Source organism: Dreissena polymorpha, chromosome 14 (genome assembly GCF_020536995.1).
Source record: "Dreissena polymorpha isolate Duluth1 chromosome 14, UMN_Dpol_1.0, whole genome shotgun sequence".
NCBI classification, from domain to species: Eukaryota; Metazoa; Mollusca; class Bivalvia; order Myida; family Dreissenidae; genus Dreissena; species Dreissena polymorpha.
The window spans coordinates 55,467,036-55,488,424 of record NC_068368.1 but is presented as its reverse complement, the minus strand read 5'-3'; the positions used below and the strand labels follow the sequence as shown (position 1 = coordinate 55,488,424).

The following is a 21,389-nucleotide window of genomic DNA, read 5'->3' as shown; positions in this document are numbered from 1 at the left end:
ATTTTCCCTCCCACTGCTGTATTCTTTAAAACAAATAACAAACTATACATCACAAGTTAGACATTACTCCTCATAAACAACTATTTTGCTTATATTATGAAAGATTACTTGTTATGCAGGGATGGCAAAATTTAACTGGGCTAATTTATCAACACATCTTTTCCGTAAAGCTAACTTAGCAACATCTGCATTTTTCTCTTATATGGAAATGGTTTGAAACATCACAGAAAATACTGACAATTGGTTTTTTTACCAATGCTTTGTACTTATTTTAGTTATTATATGCTGTGTATTTATATGAGTAGCTGAAAAATTAAAGAAATTACAAACTATTCAGGTAAACAGGAGAACATTTTAATAAAACCACATCATTTTTTTAAGGTTTGTAAACCAGTCACATTGATTTGTGTTCATTCAAAATGAGTAGTTGTGACATCTTTGTAACTGAGTCAACTATTGAACCTTACTTACAGAGAGCTTATTAAAACTGTCACTTTAGAGACACAAATATTGTTACTTACAATGCCTGCATATTTGTTTTACAGAGATCAAATACAAAATCTTTTGTGTCTTTGTCTAAATCTGTAGCCCGACAGCACTCGATAGTCAGATTCACCCTGAAAGAGAAACAAGTCAACATGAGCATAACAAACATAAAAAGACGCGCAATTTGTAACCTGGTTAGTGTGCTGCAGTGCTTATTTTAAGACATTTTAAAGTGAAATTATGGGCATCTAACAGTTTATAGACGTCTATCACAACATGTGTTTATTTTTGGTGTTTTCACTTCATATACACTTATATTTGTTAATGCAGCATCATTATACTAAAACAATATTTTGGAAAGAGAAAAATAATGCATTTGAATATCAACCGTACTTTCGTTTGACAACTGATCCCGCATGTACAATGTCAACCTAAATTTAGTTTTAGTGCAGATTCGTTTATACGACACAAATACACAATTTTGTTTTAAAGATCATTTCGGGTTACATAACTGGGTGAGTCGCGTAAAATATCGAATTATAATATATTTTTATAAACAACTGGTAGCAAGATAAGTTGCAGATAATTGGTCAGTAACCACATTTTAACTTACTCTTTTGATCTGTTAATTCTTTTTAGCTCAATTCAACAGTGAAAAATGCGCATAATATCACTTTAAGAAGAAACAAACATACAATGAAAGACTATTATTGGTCAATTATCGTCTAAACTTGACAAGTCAAGCAATTATGCAAGACAGTGAATTTGACAATTAATCTATCAACTTTTCCAAAAATCTACTAATAATCTGTTATTTGTTATCAATGCAACAACTTTATATGGTTCTTTAAACTTCTACATTGCTTCAAATTATACTTCTGTTCAAAATATTAATATTTCAAAATAACAACAATTCCAGAGAGCGCATAGTTGGGCATTCAGATTAACAATACATGTAACTTTGACATCACGTACATAAAATATAAAAGGTACTTGCCCATTTCTGTTAAATTTCTTGAAAGGCTCCAGCAACGATAGAGGATCCTCGAGCTGTAACAAAAGGCTTGTTTGATTGTATAGTGGGATTTCTCGCCAGTTAAAACAGTACTTTAGTCATATAACTGCGTTAGGTTAAACACAGATATCATAATATGCTAAATACATGACACAATAATGTGTGAATTAGGGACTTATAATAAATGTGAGCCAGGATGTGGACTGGACCACAGGACTTAACCCTTTCAGTGCGGGAACCGAATTTTGAAGGCCTTTGCAAACAGTTTGGATCCAGATGAGACGCAACAGAACGTGGCGTCTCATCAGGATCCAAACTGTTTGCTATTCTGATAATATTCTTTGAAAAAAATCGAAGAAAATGCTAATTTTAGAAATTCAGCAGACGACATTTTAGCAGACGACAAATTTCCCAGCATGCAAAGGGTTATCACAAATGAGTAGTGTCGTCCCAGGTTAGCCTGTGCAGTCTAACAATAGAATAATTTTATGCTGAAAACTTGGTTAACATCGTTGCAAAACACAAAGCTTCATCTCTTAAATTTTTTAATAAGCCAATTACGTAATTTATAAGTACGAACCTACAGGCATTACATATTCTCAACATGTAATTGGATATAAATATCGGTCAAAACCTGGGAGAGACATCTTCAAACAAGAGCACCGCCTTGCGGGTGCAGACCGCTCATCTATTTTCTTTTAAAAGGTGAAGGGACTCTCATTTTCAATCACAAAGGAGGGAGGGGTGGAGTGAAGAGGGGTGTATAGTGTGGGGTTGTGGACATTAATTACATTATCTTCCAAAAAAGCGAAAAAAAAATCGGTGGGGGTGGGGGGGGGGGTGGGGGTGGGGGGATGGGGGGGGGATTTTTTGGGTGTGATGGTTGGACTGTATTTCAAACATAACCGTTAAAAAAAAATTGGGGGGGGTGGGGTATAGTGTGAGGGTGTGGTGGTAATTTGTGAGATGATCTTAAAAAAAAAAGAAAAAAAAATTGGGTGGGGGTGGGGTGGGGGGGGGAAGGGTGGGGGTATAGAGTGAGGGTGTGGTTTTCATTTGTGAGATGATCTTAAAAAAAAAATTAGTGGGGGGGGGTGGGGGGAGGGGGGGGGGGGGGGAGGGCACGGGGGATAGTTTGGGTTGAGTCTATTGTGGTATGTCAGGTAAGAGTAGTTTTGTCAAAGTAGCAATCAAATCTAATCATAAATAAAGAAGTTATGGCAATTTTAGCAAAATTTAATAATTTGACCTTGAGAGTCAAGGTAATTCAAAGGTCAAGGTAAAATTCAACTTGCCAGGTACAGTAACCTCATGATAGCATGAAAGTATTTGAAGTTTGAAAGCAATAGCCTTGACACTTAAGAAGTAAAGTGGATCGAAACACAAAATTTAACCATATATTCAAAGTTACTAAGTCAAAAAAGGGCCATAATTCCGTAACAATGACAACCAGAGTTATGCAACTTGTCCTTTTACTGTACCCTTATGATAGTTTGTGAGTGTTCCAAGTATGAAAGCAATATCTATGATACTTTAGGGGTAAAGTGGACCAAAACACAAATCTTAACCAAATTTTCAATTTTCTAAGTATAAAGGGCCCATAATTCCGTCCAAATGCCAGTCAGAGTTACATAACTTTGCCCGCACGGTTCCCTTATGATAGTTAATAAGTGTTGCAAGTATGAAAGCAATAGCTTTGATACTGTAGGAATTAAGTGGACCTAAACACAAAACTTAACAATATTTTCAATTTTCTAAGTATAAAAAGGGCACATAATTCTGTCAAAATGCCAGTCAGAGTTACATTACTTTGAGTGCACAGTCCCCTTATGATAGTAAGTAAGTGTTGCAAGTATGAAAGCAATAGCTTTGATACTTAAGGTATAAAATGGACCTAAACATAAAACTTAACCAAAATTTTCAATTTTCTAAGAGTAAAAAGGGCACATAATTCTGTCAAAATGCACGCCAGAGTTATCTAACTTTGCCTGCCCAGTCCCCTCATGATAGTAAGTAAGTGTACCAAGTTTGAATGCAATAGCATTGATACTTTCTGAGAAAAGTGGACCTAAGCGCAAAACTTAACCAAACTTTTCAATTTTCTAAGTATAAAAAGGGCACATAATTCTGTCAAAATGCACGCCAGAGTTATCTAACTTTGCCTGCCCAGTCCCCTCATGATAGTAAGTAAGTGTACCAAGTTTGAATGCAATAGCATTGATACTTTCTGAGAAAAGTGGACCAAAACGCAAAACTTAACCGGACGCCGACGCCAACGCCAACGCCGATGCCGACGCCGACGCCAAGGTGATGACAATAGCTCATAATTTTTTTTCAAAAAATAGATGAGCTAATAAAAGGAGTAATAGACCTATTTGCAAAATTGGACAGCATTCTAAGGGACACGCCATCTTGTCTACTGTGGCAAGTTATTTAAAATTGCACACAATGAATAACAATTTTACAGTCTGGAAAAGCTGTTTTATGAGCCGATGTTATTTGACCTGTAAAGGTACCCTTGACCTCTAAGTTATGGTGACAGGCATCACTCACAATACATAGACTTAGTCTAATGATGGTTTACATTTGAATAGTTATTTTATAATCCATCAAAATCAATTTCGACTGAGACAGGAATTTTTAAGCTGTTTTTGGCTACATTTGACCTTCGACTTCCATAGTTTAATATTTACTGGTAAAGTAGAGGAACGTGTGTTACATGGTACAGGTCATCTTATCATGGCCAATATTTACCACATTTTTTTTAATCCATCAATCTAATGGCAAAGTTATGGCTGAGATAGAAATTATGGCATGGAAATATGGGCACTCAAACAGATGGACAATTAGACTGCTATTCACTCCTATATAAATGGGAGCATAACATTTTTTTAAATATTAATATGCTATTATATTTATTATTTGTAGACACACAACATCATTACCTTATTTGCAGAATCAACTTTAGCCACTGATATTGCTAAGCGAGCACTTTCCTGAAATAGTTACAGTATATAACTACAATTAAAGCTGAAATAAATCACAAATGTGTTATTTTGTTTCTGAATTAATGGAGTCCATGAGCCAAGTTAACTAAACAGCTACATTATTAGGCTAGAACTTCTAACTAGGGATGGGAACAAATATTTAAATCTATGAATCAGCCGTAAATATAAATCCAAAATTATGAATAAGAATACTTTTTTTGCAAAAAAACTTCCAAAAATTGTGTATACTATAAGTTTCATTTTTTAGCTAAGTGCAGACAACATTCAGTTTCAGTCATTGAGGGAAAAAAGCTTCCATAAATAAAGAAGACTATAAATGGCGTATGGGACGGTACCTGGGGAGGGGTGATGTCTCAAGTAGTTCTGTTAGTCAGTGTTTTTTTTTCATTAAAAATCAGGTCCGGTAACCGGGCCCATTCCCAATGGAAAAAAGTATATATTTTTTCCGAATGGGAGCTAAAAATTCCCAATGGAACCAAAAAAAATAAAAAACTTTTTTTTTTAGACCAATATTTTGTTCATCTCTCATCCATATAAGATCAACCGTAGTAAATATAATACTGGACACACTTGTATCCTCAATTTTGAAGCATTTGTTAGCAAAACAACAACAACACTAATTTCCCAAATTTAGTCAAAACGCCGCGAAGTTTCCCGTTTCAAAGGGACCCGGCCCCATTCCCAAAATGGTGAAAATAAACACTGATTAGTTTTCATGGATGTGTATACGCCATGTTTAATATGTTGGCCAAGATAATGGACTGGATATTTACAGTTCAATGTCTCCCAATTAAGACAACAAAGGCAACCTTTATCCATATTGCGTTACATTTTAATTTTGTGCCACTGGGAAACAGCACAATTTCTCTTTCAATATATAAAAACCACTTGCCGTCAGGGAGCTTTAAAAGTACCCTGAAACTTAGAGGGACCAGCAGGACTGGTAAAAACAAACCTCCTTTCGTTTCAGCTTCTTTTCTTTTGCTTTCACAGACTTTCTCTGAAAAGTAAACAATCGATAAGTACTTAAATCATAATAAACAATTAACATTAAAACTTTGAAAATTGATAAAAAAATGACTGCCCTGCACTTCTTTGGAGCTTTTTTCTTTAAAGCCATGATACATGAGGGCCCATACTATAAGAATAATGGATGTTATCTGGAGCAATAAAATTTTGTGGTTGACAAATGATCAATTCAGTTATACGTTTGTCAAAAAAGTGGGCAAAACCGGGTTTTAATCCGTGTTAAAACCGTGTTAAACCCTGCGGTATTGGCACCGGGTTAAAGCGTGTCTTTTAAACACACTTTTTGCTTACTGACTTGGTTGTTTGTAGGTAAAACCTGGATTTCACTCACATAAACAAACACGCTTATACCTTCTTATACCAACTTAAACCAACTAAGACTTACTTAAACCAACTTAAGTTCTCAGATTAAACGCAGTTAAAACACGCTTTAAATCGCGTTTTACCAACTTAAGTTGGTTAAAAGTAAGTGTGTTTTCCTTCTTTATGATGGCTTTTACACCCGCTTCTACACATCAAGTCGGTTTTTCCTGTTCTTAAGCGAGTTAAAAGTGGGTTTTTGTTTGAGCATAAAGTGAGCTAAATGTGTGCTTTTCACAGATTAAACGCAGTTAAAACTAGCTTTAAAACCTGTTAAATGCTCAGTAAAAAACCCACTTTTCACCCACTTGAAAACTGAAAAACTTTTTTATATGATAAGAACAAAAATATCATAAATTAAATTCTAATTACTTTTTTAAACGATAAAACATAAAACTTTACATATATATCCATATACACAGCATGATAAAACTATTTTGACAGACATGGCATTGTTATAATAAAATATAATAGTGTTATAACATAACATTGAACACAAAGAAAGAACTGAAAAAAGTAAGATTGTATGGAATAAATACAAACAAGAGATGTGATTGTCAGAAACACAATGCCCCCTTTGAAATAAAATTTATATTTATCATTTGGCAGGTACAGAAATTATCTCTCTTTAAAGCTTATTACTTCCATTGGATTTTGACCTCTGACCTTGAAGGATGACCTTGACCTTGCACCACTCAAAATGTGCAGCTCAATGAGATACACATGCATGCTAAATATCAAGTTGCTTTCTTCAATATTGCAAAAGTTATGACCAATGCTAAAGTTTTTGGACGGATACACAGACAGACGGACAGTTCAACTGCTATATGAGACCCTACCGGGAGCATAAAAATAAGTTAATGTTATTGATGCAAATCTATATAACAAAGTGAAAACAATGGTTAAATAATCATTTTAACAGCACATTTTATTTACAAAGACTTCAGTCTACTTGTGCATCAGCCGCAGACGCCTTAAACAACCATCTTTTCCTTAACATCAACCAGAGGCTTGTCAAAGGTTTTGGCAATGATATCTGAAAAAATATAATAGACTATTCATTTTAAAAACATAACAAAAAATACAAAATCTGTTCTTAAATAGAAAATACTCTAGCCAGAAAAAGAGGTTAAATATTTGCATATTAAGGAAGTCAACACAAATGAGTTTATTACTGATTGTCCTGGAGACAGTGACTAGAGACACGGACAAAGTTTTTCAATCCCTGTCTTCATGAATTAAAAAAACAAACTATTGTTAACTGTCACTTGGATTATAAAAACTCCCACTTTTCACAAATGATGTAATATAATGATCATTTATGAGACTGTAAACAGTAAGTGATCTGAAAAATATTTGTAGATTGTGTATTGAATTTCTATACGGATAACTGGTACTTCAAATTTTTGTGATAAAGAAAAAGTACCAATGATTGCATTTCTCTCAGCAGCGGGGAGGCTTGGTCTTGGTGATCCTGTTGTAGTTGTTGCTCCCTTCATGGAGCAAGTCACTAGCTGGTGGGGAGTGAATAGTCGGCACATGGCCTGTGCGATGGCCATCACCTCCCTGGTTTCATGCTGGATTTCAGCTTAAATGATACTCTGGAACCAAACAAAGAAAAGGAGTTTTGACAAAATATTTACAATTGGTAATTTTCCAAAGCTTGTAATTTACTTTCCTCACATTTCAAGTCTAAAAATATTTGTCACATTGGTCAGAATTGTGACGCTTTTAAAATGCAATAACCTGTATAGTTTTACCTCTCAACAAATCCAGCTTTCTTGTTCAAGGACAGGGCGAGGTTTGCCCACTTCAGTTCCCCTCAAGTTGGCCAGCTCGTGCAGGGTAAAAGCCTGGTGTAAAAGTCCATACATCAGGTAGTATGATTACCCCTTTTGCTCTTGGGGCAAGAGTTTAACCTTCAAAATTAAAATATGAGGGAAAGAAATCTGTTCAGTAATAACCAGAAATATCTATAAATAACTATAAAGATGACAATAATCATAAAACTCAACCACAATAATTCACTGTACACAACATTTACACTTTGTCATGTGTATGTTCATCTATTTTCAAATTGTGTTGTTTTTCCTTTAAATTGCAATACATTAACTTATCAATTTACATTTCCCAGTGACAATACATAACTATAATAATGATCATAATTAATTCAATAAACTAAATTAATAAAGGATGAAGAAATGACAATACAAACCTGTTAAAACTGCTCTTCAGTATTCCAAAAAAAAACCAGTTGAACTTCTTTTCCAACAAACTTATTGTTGATTTCCAAATTGTAGTAAAAAACACATTGCTTTCATCACACAATACTTCATGCTGACAGTATTTCAATACATTTAACAGAACAATTATAAATGTTAATTTAATTTAGCTCAATATTCAATTGCTGAAACCAGCTTGTGTAATCAAAAGTTGTTGTTTTCAAATAATTTCCTGTGCAAAAGTTTGAACCAATCAAAAGTCTTATACCTCATTCCAGCCTTATGTCTGGGCAAACCCTATCAGTAGCCTAATCTACCCCTTAGCTAGATAATTAGTACCCTGTTTAGCTCTGAATGCCTGACAGATTGTTATCTGTTTATTGTTAGTGGTGTGAAAAGAGGTGTTTTTAGGTATTGTCTTGTTATTTTGTTGACTGTTTATGTAACACAGGTCATGTTTGGCATCTTATTTTTTTATTGCAAATTAAGAAAATGGATATGATGGTATCATATGAAAATATAAAAGTCTTGCATAACTTATATACACAAATAAATAGATTCTTTCCAAAATAATGTTTCCAATACCATAATTATTTAAATATGCAGATTTAACAAGTAAATACTGTTTTAAACAAATATAAACAATCATATAAGATTGTTTTAAAATTTAAAAAAATAAAATAATTTTAAGACATAAAACAATCATAAGATATTGTTTATAATAAAACAAATATAAAGAAAAAAAACAAAGTGAAACACAAACTCTTTCATTTTCAGGTATAAAACTAAGTTTGATCATTTTTATAGTTTTTGGCAGTGATACTTGTTGTCCATCTGTGAACCTGTGATGTTCTGAAAGAGCCATTTTCATCCAATATTCACTAAAAATTATGGGGAGCACACACATTTACAATAGGGACAATGGCAAACAGGCTGTAAAAAAGCCCCTTTACAATTGACTTGTATTATATTTGGCTATAAACATGAAACAAAGACCTAGTTGAAGAATTATTGTTTCATTGTCGAGTATTATTTATAAACAAAAGACCAACTTATTGAAAAGTGTGTTCAAGTGAGTCTTTTAGCCTTGTTTCAGCTCTCAAAGTATTTACAAAAAGACCAATTTAAACTCGCTTAAACCCACTTCTGTTTAAAAAGGACCAACTTCTGTTGTAAAATTCTCGCTTATAAAACAAAAAGACACACTTAAACACACATAAACCAACTCATAAATAAAAAGGCTCACTTTTGACACACAAAAAACTGACTCCTTACAGAAAAAAACTCGCTTAAACACACATCTTCTTTAAATATTCAACTTTAAACTCAGTTAAGCACAGTTTAGCGCACATCATTTGGTATCAAAGTGGGTTATTTTTTTGACAAAGGTACTGCACCATACATGCCAGACATCCCAATCTCAGCAGGACAGTCCTGCTTTTGGGGGTGTTTGTCCCAGTGTTCCCATATGAGACAATATGTCACAACATTCGTAAAAACAATGTATGTTCTATAAGTTCACAATAAAATTCTCTATTCATGCGTCTTCTGGCTAAAATTTTCCATCGCTAATCCCTTTATTGCCCCTATTAACAAACCATTTCTACCACTCGCATGCATCAGTGTTGTTTCTGATACCGTATCAGCGATTTATCAGAATATTCATTTTATCAGGCATTCACACCATGGTGTTTGTAATTGCTAATTGCTATCGATAGATGCATCATAGTGAATTAAGAGCCAGCTGCTTGTAGTTCAGGGCCCAATAAAGTCCAAAAGTACTATTACGCTGTATTCTGTGTATTATACCACATGAAGCTAAAAAAACTGTCAAAACACCAATTTTGTTAATCAAACAAATAATTTTATTGACCACTGACCAATACACATTGATGTTTTATATAAATTTACTTTTCGACTGATTTTCTAAAAAGTATTGTGTACATTTTGCATGAATCTAAATTTAGAGTTAACTGATGATTGGTTGAATAAAAACAGTGCTTGATGCACGCACTTCGCATAACATGATTTACACATGTTCAATTGGGGCCTGACTGTTCCGATTAGATGTCATATAGAGAGGCATGCACCACATTTCACTTTATAGTCATCCGCATAGTGCACATCACGTTTGTGCACAGTACTTCCGGAAAAAGGAAAATGTTTGTGTTCATGAAATTCTTTAACACATTTATTGTCACTATTTGCCAGGAATTATGAGGTTTTGTAGGTCATATACTGATATTACTGACTTCATGCAGTGAAGGTTGAATAATTGGTCATTTTAGGTGTCACACCTTTTGGGCAAATGTCCCGACAATTTTAAAGGAATGTCCCAATTCGGACCTGAACAATGCTTGCATGTATCATATGAACTGCATATCTTCCCAGCTTGTTTTCACACAAACAAGCCTTTGATGGGCACTACTATTACAGGAGAAAGGTTTTCAACAAGAATTTTAACTATGTTGGTTCTCATTTGAACTTTTTTACAAATAACGTGGAGAAAAATTGTTTAAAAATATCCCATCCACTACAATACCCATACAACTTTTATTTGAGTGACATCTCTTTACTCAACAAAAATAAATTAACATTTTATACCAGTACAAAATCTTTTTTTTTTAGAAGGAGTGCTTTATCAGAAGAAAATATTTCTTGTTTGTATCCAAGGCATTTTAACTTCACTTTTTCACAATTTGTAAATTGGAGACTCATTTTCCACAAAACGAGTGAGCCAAAGCTGCTTAATATAGATTGGGAAAAAGCCATGGAAGCTATGATATAAGATTTATTTTGAAAATAATAGTTTTAGAATAGCAACCTGTCCTGTAGTCTTATTTATAAGACGTGCAAAGAATTTAGAGATACTTTTCAAATGGGCTAAATTCTTTGGAACGTCTTGTCGGGGAAAAGTCCAAAATGTGGTGGACACCAGAAAGTTTAAATTTTCATCATTTTGCGTAAAATTGCAAAATAACATTACAACGGTGCCTATACCATGTGACTTTTTAAGATCTGTGTTGGGAGAATAAAGTGCGACCCAGTTAACATTTTTTATGATGTCTTTTTGAATATTTCACCATTTGTAATGGGATAAAGTGGAGAGCCCGCTCATTCGTGAGATTTTCCTATATGTATCATGATATTTTTAAACAAATAAGTATTTTTCCAGTTAAGTGCAATCGTGCGTTTGTAATATAAAGTCCCCACACTGATCCGACATTTTCTAACCGTTCAAACGCGCAGTTGCACTTTACTGAAAAAATACTTATTTGTTTAAAATGATCATGATAACTATTGAAAGATGTAATGTAATAATGTCCAATCGGGGTGGGGTTTTTCCACTGAACACGCGTAAATCGCCAGACGTGATGTTCATTTTTTTATACAACACAAAATACACCCACACTTTCCATGCGACTTTCTACATGTCTGCATAATTTTCGGGCGCTTTTTATTGAGACAAAGGATAAAGCACTGTTTATTTGACGCTATAATTTTTTAATGTCGCGTTAGCATTAAAATTCGGAAGCGTGTTTCGGATTACAAATTAAATAATGCTCATTTGAGAATCAAATGAAACATTTACAATCGTGCGTAATTAATTCAACGATAATTTGTTAAAGCGCATTAAGCGGCCCATCCACACACAATATCATTGTCAATTTTATTGTCAATAATTAAGATTGACAATAAAATTGATAATTAATGGATTATATTGAAGACACCGTAAATGTATTGATGAAAATCAGAGATCTCGAATATTTATTGACGCATTGTAAATTTTCATTCTTGTTTGAATGATGACCGAAGTACAAATGAACAAAATATTGATAATATTTGTGTAACTTGAGGGCTAAAAATGTTCCGTCAATATTATTGAGTCAATAAAATTGACAATCATATTGTGTGTGGATGGGCCGCTTTACATGTCAAATAATTGTTTTTACCATATTATGCATGAAAAGCACAATATCCATGAGGATTTAACCCAGTTGCAATCATCTGTCTTCCAAGTAAGTGGCTAGAGATTTCATCATGAAGGTTTACACCTTAGGGACCGATGAATGTGTTAAATAACAAAGCCAACAAACTGCCATAAAATCACACACTTACGAAAATTAGGTTAGTCGTCGTCTGCATGATTTTACTGCAAGTACAGGCATGACTGCTTACGAGTGTTGTCGCTCATTCAAAGCGTGCGCTCTCATTAGCCAATATCGATTTTCCATTACAACGACGATCTGCCTTAAGGCGGGCTTTAGGTGGGTAAAGAGATACAATACGTAATTGACAGCAGCGATTTTCCTTCTTCTTTATAAAGTATGGGTTAACGGTACTTTCCCAATCAAGCAAAAATTCCCAAATTCCCAATCGGCATCTGAAAAAATCCCAATCGGCGTCCGAATTTTTTCTCAAAACGACCGAAAGTTTCGTAACAAAACCCAACTTTCGGCGAGCGAACAAAGAAAATCGTTTAGTTGTGTGTAACCACGCGCTCGATTAATTTCGGGTTTTATTATTCAGCGCGTGCAATCAATAGAGTCGTTACTGTTTCCGGTTCTTTTGTCAGGCAGCCAGCGTACTGTTTTACGTCGGTTTGTAACCTTGCCTCTGTGGAAAGGGTATTCAGTCTAATGAACAATCTTTGCACGAACAATCGGAACTGTCTATCACACGACACATTGACAGCACTAATGATGCTGTGCAGAGAGGGATGCCAGCAACTGATAGATGATCAAACATCAAAGATTGTTGAAATGTCCAAAAAAATGAAAGACAGAGACATTGCTTTACAAGAGTTTAAAACAACTTGTAATTGATTTTGTGTGTTCTTTATAATATTTTGTTATTTATTTCAACTTTATTACTTAATGGTCATTAAGGCATGCCTGCAAATGATTATTTTAATGGGTATGTTCAATTAAGTATGAACTGTATGATGTATGCAATAGGACCCAAACTTCACGACGCGATTTTCCCAATTTAAGGATTTCACGACTCGATTTTTCCCAATTTTGAGGTTTTCACGACTCAATTTTTCTCCATTGGACCGGTACGGGTACTTTTCCCAATTGGACAAGGAAAATCGCTGGACAGAGGATCATAAATCGGCTCTCACAATTTTCGGCGTAGTCGATATCGCTTGATATTTATCCTACCGGAAAAGGGTAAAAAAGTTTAGGGTCGGCACTGCCAATAAAAACTTTAGGGTCTGTGCATTTTCCTAGGTAGGGTCAGGTGACCCGAACCACAACATTTTTTTTTAGGCCTAACTAGATTTAGTATGCTCATCTTTGTCAATTTAATAAGCATTTGTTCAAAACAGATATGGTGCAGTTTCTATTCACTCTTCTAAGTTTCAGCAACTTTTTATGCATGTCTTTTTCGCTTCTCTGTCTGTGTTGTTTTATGAACTTACATTCTACGTTACATAGGATGGTATACTGTACGATCTGTATCAATATTATTTATGTACAGTATAATCAGCGCCCTCACACTGCTTTGGGGGAAGGGGTCCGCAGCCCTTAGGAGGGAAATTTTTTGTAAATGGGGGAATTTTTATATAATAACATAAAATAACAACTGTGTTGAACTGTTATAAACATATATTTCTATATATGTAACTATCTATACAGTGTTTTTTTAAATGAAATATTTGGCGTTATTCGGCCCCATTCCCCCATCTTTAGAGTATATATTTTTCCCCTAAATATTTTTAAAAATACCCTCTCGGAAGTGTTATTCAATTTTAATCAATACATCATTTTAATACGTCTTTCGTTACGAATTTACTACAATTTTCCTAAACTGCATCCGCGTGTTGACTTTGTTTTAGCCTTTACCGCAAACCGTACGTAGTTCACTATGACAACTTTCGCTTTACGACATCTACCGCAAACCATACGTATTCCAACATGTCGCACAACAACAAAAGCTATCGTAAAAAAATTGACAAATCTGTTTTAAATTGATATTCTTTTCAAACAAGTACAACTTAAAAGTCAATCTTCTTCAAATAGCGGCAGTGAAACGCCAGAAACGTCCGGTCAACAGAGTGTTGAAAGACTATTTAGTTTGCTCAACCTGCTTTGCACGCCACAGAGAAACAGGCTTGGGGAAGCTACACTGGAGTCCCTGATCAGACTTTGTCTGCACACGGAGAGACTTGGTGAAAAGGAGGTCACCAGAATAATCGATAAATTCGCTGAAAAGCCCAGAAATGTTGAACTTTGAACATGAACATAACATGTTTATGAATAAAAGAGTTTGAATTATGTTTTTCTCCCTCTGTATGGTGAATTATAGTGTTAAAACTTGATTTTGTACTGTAACTAGCTAAGCATAGAAATTTCCCCCTTTTCCCCTTATACGCGCGAATTCCCCCCCCCCCAGGGGACCCGACCCCCTTCCCCCAAAACTGAAAAAACACTGCTATAGTACAGAAAGGTGGACTTTTACTCAATCTATATAATAGTAATCTTATTTAAAAGTCCAATATATTACCGTTGAAGGGGTCCAAAGATCGCGACCTTGATATATCCAGCGCGCAATATAAATTGTCAGGTTATTCATGCATGTTTATGTACGCATTAGCATTGTTTGGCAATCTCAAAACACGCTATTTACGTACCTTATTGAAGTATGTGTTATCCATATGTTATTCATTGGTATAAAACAAAACATTATTCCATTAAAGTATTTTCAAATGCCTATAACTAAATTTGTAATCCGAAAACAATTGCCAAGTTTTATTGTTCAAGAAAGCATGCACAAATTAGACCCCCAATGTACAAAATGATGTCATCTTATCCTCATGGAAAGCATGGGCTTTAATAGTAGTGCATTTTGACAAACTGAGGGAGCTTTACCTCTTAATTAAAAACAAGTAGTTTACACTGTATCTAATGCGCAAAGATTGTTGAGATAGGTGAGTATTGACTTGTGACATTTACAGTTATAATTGTATACACCTTCATGTGTGCACTTGTGTGTTTCGGCAGTTCAAAGCAATTTCAAGAGAGAATGTTAACACCCGAAATGACCTGTGATGTTTGGCCAGTGTTGTTATTGTTTATTGCAGTGCACAGGTGTTACAGTGATGTACAAATAAACCAAACAATCTGGTCAAAACTGGATTATGAATGTCTGATTAAACAGAATATTAAAGTGGGTAAAAAGGGTAAAATACAAGCTTGTACCTGATTTTATCTCATTATGCTCGTCACATTTTTGGGAGCCATTACCATAGCCGATTTGTGATATATTGGACAACGCAATATAACGGACAGTGATATATTGGAGTCAATTTTCAACTATAAATCAGAGATTTTTTTTCTCATTTTCTGAGGGGGAAAAATTAGTTTTTGGGGGAAACAAATATACTTTTCAGATGGGGGGCGGCAAATTTGATAGATTGAGGGCCCTGTATAAAAATAAAAGATGTAATTTATTTCAGAACTTATTAATTGTCACTTTAGAAAAACAAGAGCACCACATGACTGGTGCACACTCGGCTGCGGTTGCAGTTGTGAAAAAAGTAAAACTTGTCTTGTCAGAATATACTTAATTTATTTATTTTTTAAGAGGTCACAGTGACCTTGACCTTTGACCTAGTGACCCAAAAATGGGTGTGGCATGTATAACTCATCAAGGTGCAGCTACATATGAAGTTTCAAAGTTGTAGGTTGAAGCACTTCGATTTGAGAGCAAATGTTCAAAACCTTAACAACATGTTAAGGTTTAAGCATGACCCGGACGGCGGACGCCGAGCTGACTAAGACAATACCTCAGGTTTTCTCTGAAAACAGCCGAGCTAAAAACAATGCTTAATTAATCCAGAAAAGTATAATAACATCGGTTTACTATGTAAAGATCTGCACCACAACAGACGAACGCAAACTGTATTTTACGCCGTTTATTCTTCCACATTTAAACCAAATGCTTTACATCGAGGCCGTGTTATCGATTTATATCTACACAGCGAGCGAATCGAGAGATATTGAAAAATTGAATATTGGTTGGAATTAAATTGCTCAGGCGGCAAATTCAAAGTGTCATTACATAATTTTTACGGAACATTATCGAGAAATGAATTATTTACACACGTATGTAAATATAATTGCAATGCGTTGATATTAAGACCATATCACTTTCTGAAATGGTCAGAAGTGGGTGGGGTAATGTTAAAGAATAATTTCTAATATAAGCATTCTATATTAAGGTTCATGGGGGGATAAAATTCATTAAAACTTCGCTTTGGTTTTTCTTCATTGAATGTGGTACAATATGGTCAAACTATATATCATTTTAAAGCTAAAGACGTATAGAATAACATAAACACATTTTTGACATTCAATATTTGTGTGCTTTATTCATATTTTGGTTTAAAACCAATACATTTTTACACTAATTTACAAAATCTCAATCTAAAGTTAGGAAGGATATGCACTACCTTAAGTTGAATAAATACAAAGCTATATACATATACAAGGTCAAGTTAGCAACATTTCGCAGAAAATTATTGTCATAAAACAACAAATGAGTTTTTATCCAACTGCCTTTTTTTGATAAATATCCTAAACAAAGTTCTAAAAATAACTAAAACGTAACTACTTTTTAAAAATCCAGGTATGGTGGATAATAAGAGTCACAATTATATTTCAAAGGCTTAACAATTTTGTTATTTACCTCTCAACCAAATTGCAAATTTAAACCATCTCAAATTAAATTACATTGCAGACGACATATAAAATTGTAAAGGAATATAAAGAAATTGGCAAAACAATTGATTTTATATTTCGATTCCTTTTACCCATTTTGAAAGCGTGACCTTCGCTGTGATCCGTAGAAAAAACGTGAAAAACAAATCGGTCGAAACCACGTGCAGTGGTGAGAAAACCGGGTATGTGTATACACATACTTGACAAAACGCATACTTATTTTGACAGTTGGGTGGCAACTAGTAAAATAGCTTTTAACATTAATCAGCAAGAGATCGCACTAAATAACAGCAATGACCACGTAGAGATATCATCACTTACCCTATTTCAAATATTTTCCAGCTGAAAATTGTCCCCCACACGTATTTTTTAGTTTATTTGTATTGCTTTTCTGGAGCCGTAGTGCATCTCACAGAATACCCACCCAACTTCCGTTGTTTTCACTTTCGTTATTAAAAACTCCGTTTAAAAGAATTATTTCTACTTTTAGATTGTTAAAGCGATGTATTATTATATATTATCAATAGAATAGTATACCGTGATGAATTTAACGGAGTTACGTATCGATCTTTCTGTCAGTCTGTAAGCGTACTATTTTATGCGCAATAATATAATACATGTGATTCGACAACGATTGTAAACATTGGTGAAATGCTTCTTACATAGTTATTCTTTTGAGTGTTTATGAGGTCTGATCGTGCAATTTGCAAACATCAACGGAAATATTACAATCCAATACATTTGTCATCGTCAACCGTTTGGAATGTCAATTAGGCGATGAGTGAGTTTTTAGCATGTTTCTTCTTATTTTATTAATTAAAAAATGGCTGCCCCCATGGTGATGAAATGACATGTGTTCGAGTTTTGATATTTCTAGATATGTAAACCTTTTTAACTATTTAAGCGTAACTTGCCCTCGTCAATGTCGATATTATTCACTAGTTATATAATTTTCCGCCGAAATACGTGGAATAAACATGATTCAGATTTTTGAAAATAATGTATATTTTAGTGTTAAAATCGCTTTGTATTTTGATTGATTTCGTGGATGTTATGATACGTTGATGTACAAAATTGGTAGCAGTTTGAAGGAAAAACATCCTTTAAAGCAAATATGTATACATTTTCAATGTGGCACTCTTCCTTTAGTCAAATTTGAGTTAAATACTAGGGGTCCCACATTTTTTAAAATGAAGCCTCTACATGAACCTTAAGTTTGGAACAATATGCACAATTACAATAGCATATACTTCAGTGATACATGAACCAGTTCTAATGAAATCTTTCAAAAAGAGTAAATAATCACATTTTTCACCTTAAAAACCACTTTCTTCTTGAGCGACCAAAGTCCTTATTTTCTTCATAAATCCTCTGTTACCAGCTGGAACATACACCACTGTAGAACATAGTGTTAAAGTATTATTAAATATAACACACAAGAAACACTGCAAAAAGCATCCTTTTTTTGTAAGAAAAAATGTGAACAACTCGAGTCAAAAAATTGTACACTTGAACAAGTATGGTGGGCCAGAAATGATACTTTACAGTAAAAAATAAAATAAATAAATATATTGAAAACATTTTAATAAAATCCCTTTAATTTTATAGCCTATATTAATTATATATAAATAATGATATATAAATGTGTTTGTTAAAGTGATGTTTTACACATTTTCAAAAGGTTTCAATAAAATGTATAGTTATCATTTCTGGTCTGTCAACCATACTTTTTTCTTACTATTTTTTTGCCTCCAGGGCCCGTATTCACCAAACAATTCTTAGACTTAAGTCTGAGAATAAAGAACATTCTTTTAATAAGAATATTCAAGAATTTCTTTAATTTTGAGTCAAACTCTGCAGTAAACATCTCTATCTATATTAGTCTTCATATAGAACATTTTGTTAATTACATACTCACCAGTGGAGGCCGGTATATATTCAAACACTGAACACATATTTATTGGTTCTAAGTGTATTCTCTTTTCTTAAGTCTAAGAATCAGTTGGTGAATACGGGCCCAGTTGTTTACATTTTTTCTTACAAAAAAGGATGCTTTTTTCAGTGTTTCTATTGTGTTATATTTAATAATACTCTAACACAATGTCTTACAGTGGTGTATGTTCCAACTGGTTTCAGTGTATTTATAAAAAAATAAGTAAATAAGGACTTTGGTGGCCCAAGAAGAAAGTGGTTTTTGAGGTGAAAAAATGTGATTATTTACTCTTTTTGAAAGATTTCATTAGAACTGGTTCATGTATCACTGAAGTATATGCAATTTTAATTGTGCATATTGTTCCAAACTTAATACAGAATGCTTCTATAAGAAATTATTCTTTAACATTACCCCACCCACTTCTGACCATTTTAGAAAGTGATATGTCCTTAAGTGTCTGATATCACAGGGATCTTTAAAGGGATCTTTTCGCGGTTTGGTAAATTAACAAAATTAAAAAAAGTTGTTTCAGATTCGCAAACTTTCGGTTTACTTATGATATTTGTGAGGAAACAGTATTACTGAACATTTGCCATGGTCTACTATAGCCATTATATGCATCTTTTGATGATTTAAAAACCTAAATATTATAAAGCGTTGCAACGTGAAACGATTGAATAATTTGGAGAGTTCTGTTGTTGTCGTTTGAATTTGTGAAACTACGAAGATTGCTTTTATAACGTATACAATACGCACCTTTTGTATACTGGCAGGATAGCTCAGTTGGCTTATGCGTTTTTACTTCAGGATTCTGGGGGTCACTGGTTTGAGCCCTGCTGGGAGCTACTATTTTTTTCCTTTTTTAAATTTTATTTTTGATTTTTTACTGAAGCTTTTAAAATTTAATGTTTACATTTATCAATATAAAGCATTTAATGACAAACTTCAAAACATGCCAAAATCTGTGAAAAGGCCCCTTTAAGAAAACAACCTACATACTATATAACATTATACAAGGGATACATCTGTCAAAATTCTTGCACAACACCATGGTCTTAACAAAAGCAAAAAAATCTCTTCCAAAAGCATTAATTACACAAAATAAACGGTATACCAACAGCAGAGACATTTATCTTTCAGAAAATAATAAACTTGGCAATAAACTACAATCATTCATTAAATTAAAATGATACCTTTCATGCAAAAAAGCTCAAAAATCCTAACTGCGACACAAGTATGCACAACTGAAAACTGATAATTTTAGTTTTAATTTCCATATTCCTTTAAAACTAACACCGTTTGAACATGCATATTCATTTGCTAGTTTCTGTTTATAGTTTAATATAACAGTATTACAATTAGCTGTGATATTTTGCTCGAAATTCGTATAAAAACAATGTCACAATAACAATAGTCTACTTTCATTTTAGATATAACTCTTCGTGTATTTGATTATTTTCAAACATGCAATTTGATTGGTTAATTCTCCACTGCCTGAAACAGCTAACCAATCACGTTGCGTGTTACATTACTTAACACTTGCATGTACACATGCTTGAAGATAGAAGATAATGTAAACAATTTAAGATTTAGTGTGTTTTTACACATATGCAGTTACATGCCATCATATAAGTTGTCTACTTTGATTCATAAATTATATTTGGATTATAAAACACAGTAAAATTTGCTTAACTGCTCAGTATTATTAAATTATGGAACAAAATAAGTCAAAGTGGTTGTGCACACTTTTGTCCGAGTTCGAAAATTTTACAGTTTTTCATGAAACTTCCGTTTCAAACAAAACTATTTACGCATTGACTGCTATAAAGATAGTTATATTCTGAAAGATAAATGTCTTGGCTATTGTTATATTGTTTATTTGATGCAACTATTGCTGTTGGAAGCAATTATTTTGCTTTTGTTTAGATCATGGTGTTGTGCTGGAAATTTTACTGTTGTATCCCTTGTATCCTCCAATTACCGTAAGTCGACCGGTTAAGGAAACAAGTAAAAGAATTTCTGAATTTACGCAACAAAATGCAGCAATATACTATTAGCCTTCAGAGATTTATTTAATTCCCGTTAAATCAATGTCAAAAATGATTATTTACAGCATGTTTTACTACGCAAAGCCGATAGTTCCATACACACTACAAGAACATTAACACCGCACGTTGTTTACCTTAAGTCGATACGTCACATCCGGGAAAGGGACGGCAATCTAGTGGTAATGGATAAGGCCAACTAAACTTAAAACTTCGCTTCTCTGAACAATTTGAACACGAACTAAAACAGTTAATATATATTAAATATGTTTTCAATATTTTATAAATACAATTGAACAAGTTTCTTTCACTTTTCTTAAAAACAATTGTCACTCTTCTTTAGCACAGCATGGGCACATAAATGTTGCACCTGTTCTGATAACTTTAATTTCTGTACAAAATGACAGGTGTACCCAGTGGTTGCAGGCTCTATTGCCACACAGTGCCCATTTTACAAAAATTATTTAAGAACTGTGCCTGACAGCTTCAGGGGAAAATTGTTTGCACTGGCAACACAAGTCCTCTTTATTTTCAGTGTCACTACTGTCAGAAATGGTGTTCACTT

At 33.7% G+C, this 21,389-nt stretch overlaps 1 protein-coding gene across 1 annotated transcript in view; it reads right to left on the bottom strand.

The window, feature by feature from the left end:
- The window catches only part of LOC127856952 (N-alpha-acetyltransferase 40-like), a 44,738-nt gene extending 29,902 nt beyond the window's left edge, over positions 1 to 14,836 (bottom strand). The window contains exons 1-5 of the mRNA XM_052393168.1: positions 14,758 to 14,836; positions 5,465 to 5,509; positions 4,447 to 4,497; positions 1,484 to 1,536; positions 523 to 617 (exon numbers count right to left, since the gene is read on the bottom strand). Of these exons, the coding sequence (XP_052249128.1) occupies positions 523 to 617; positions 1,484 to 1,536; positions 4,447 to 4,497; positions 5,465 to 5,509; positions 14,758 to 14,781 (268 nt within the window). The 5' untranslated portion in view covers positions 14,782 to 14,836. The remainder of the gene's footprint in view (positions 1 to 522; positions 618 to 1,483; positions 1,537 to 4,446; positions 4,498 to 5,464; positions 5,510 to 14,757) is intronic.
- Between the last annotated feature and the right edge of the window lie 6,553 nt (positions 14,837 to 21,389).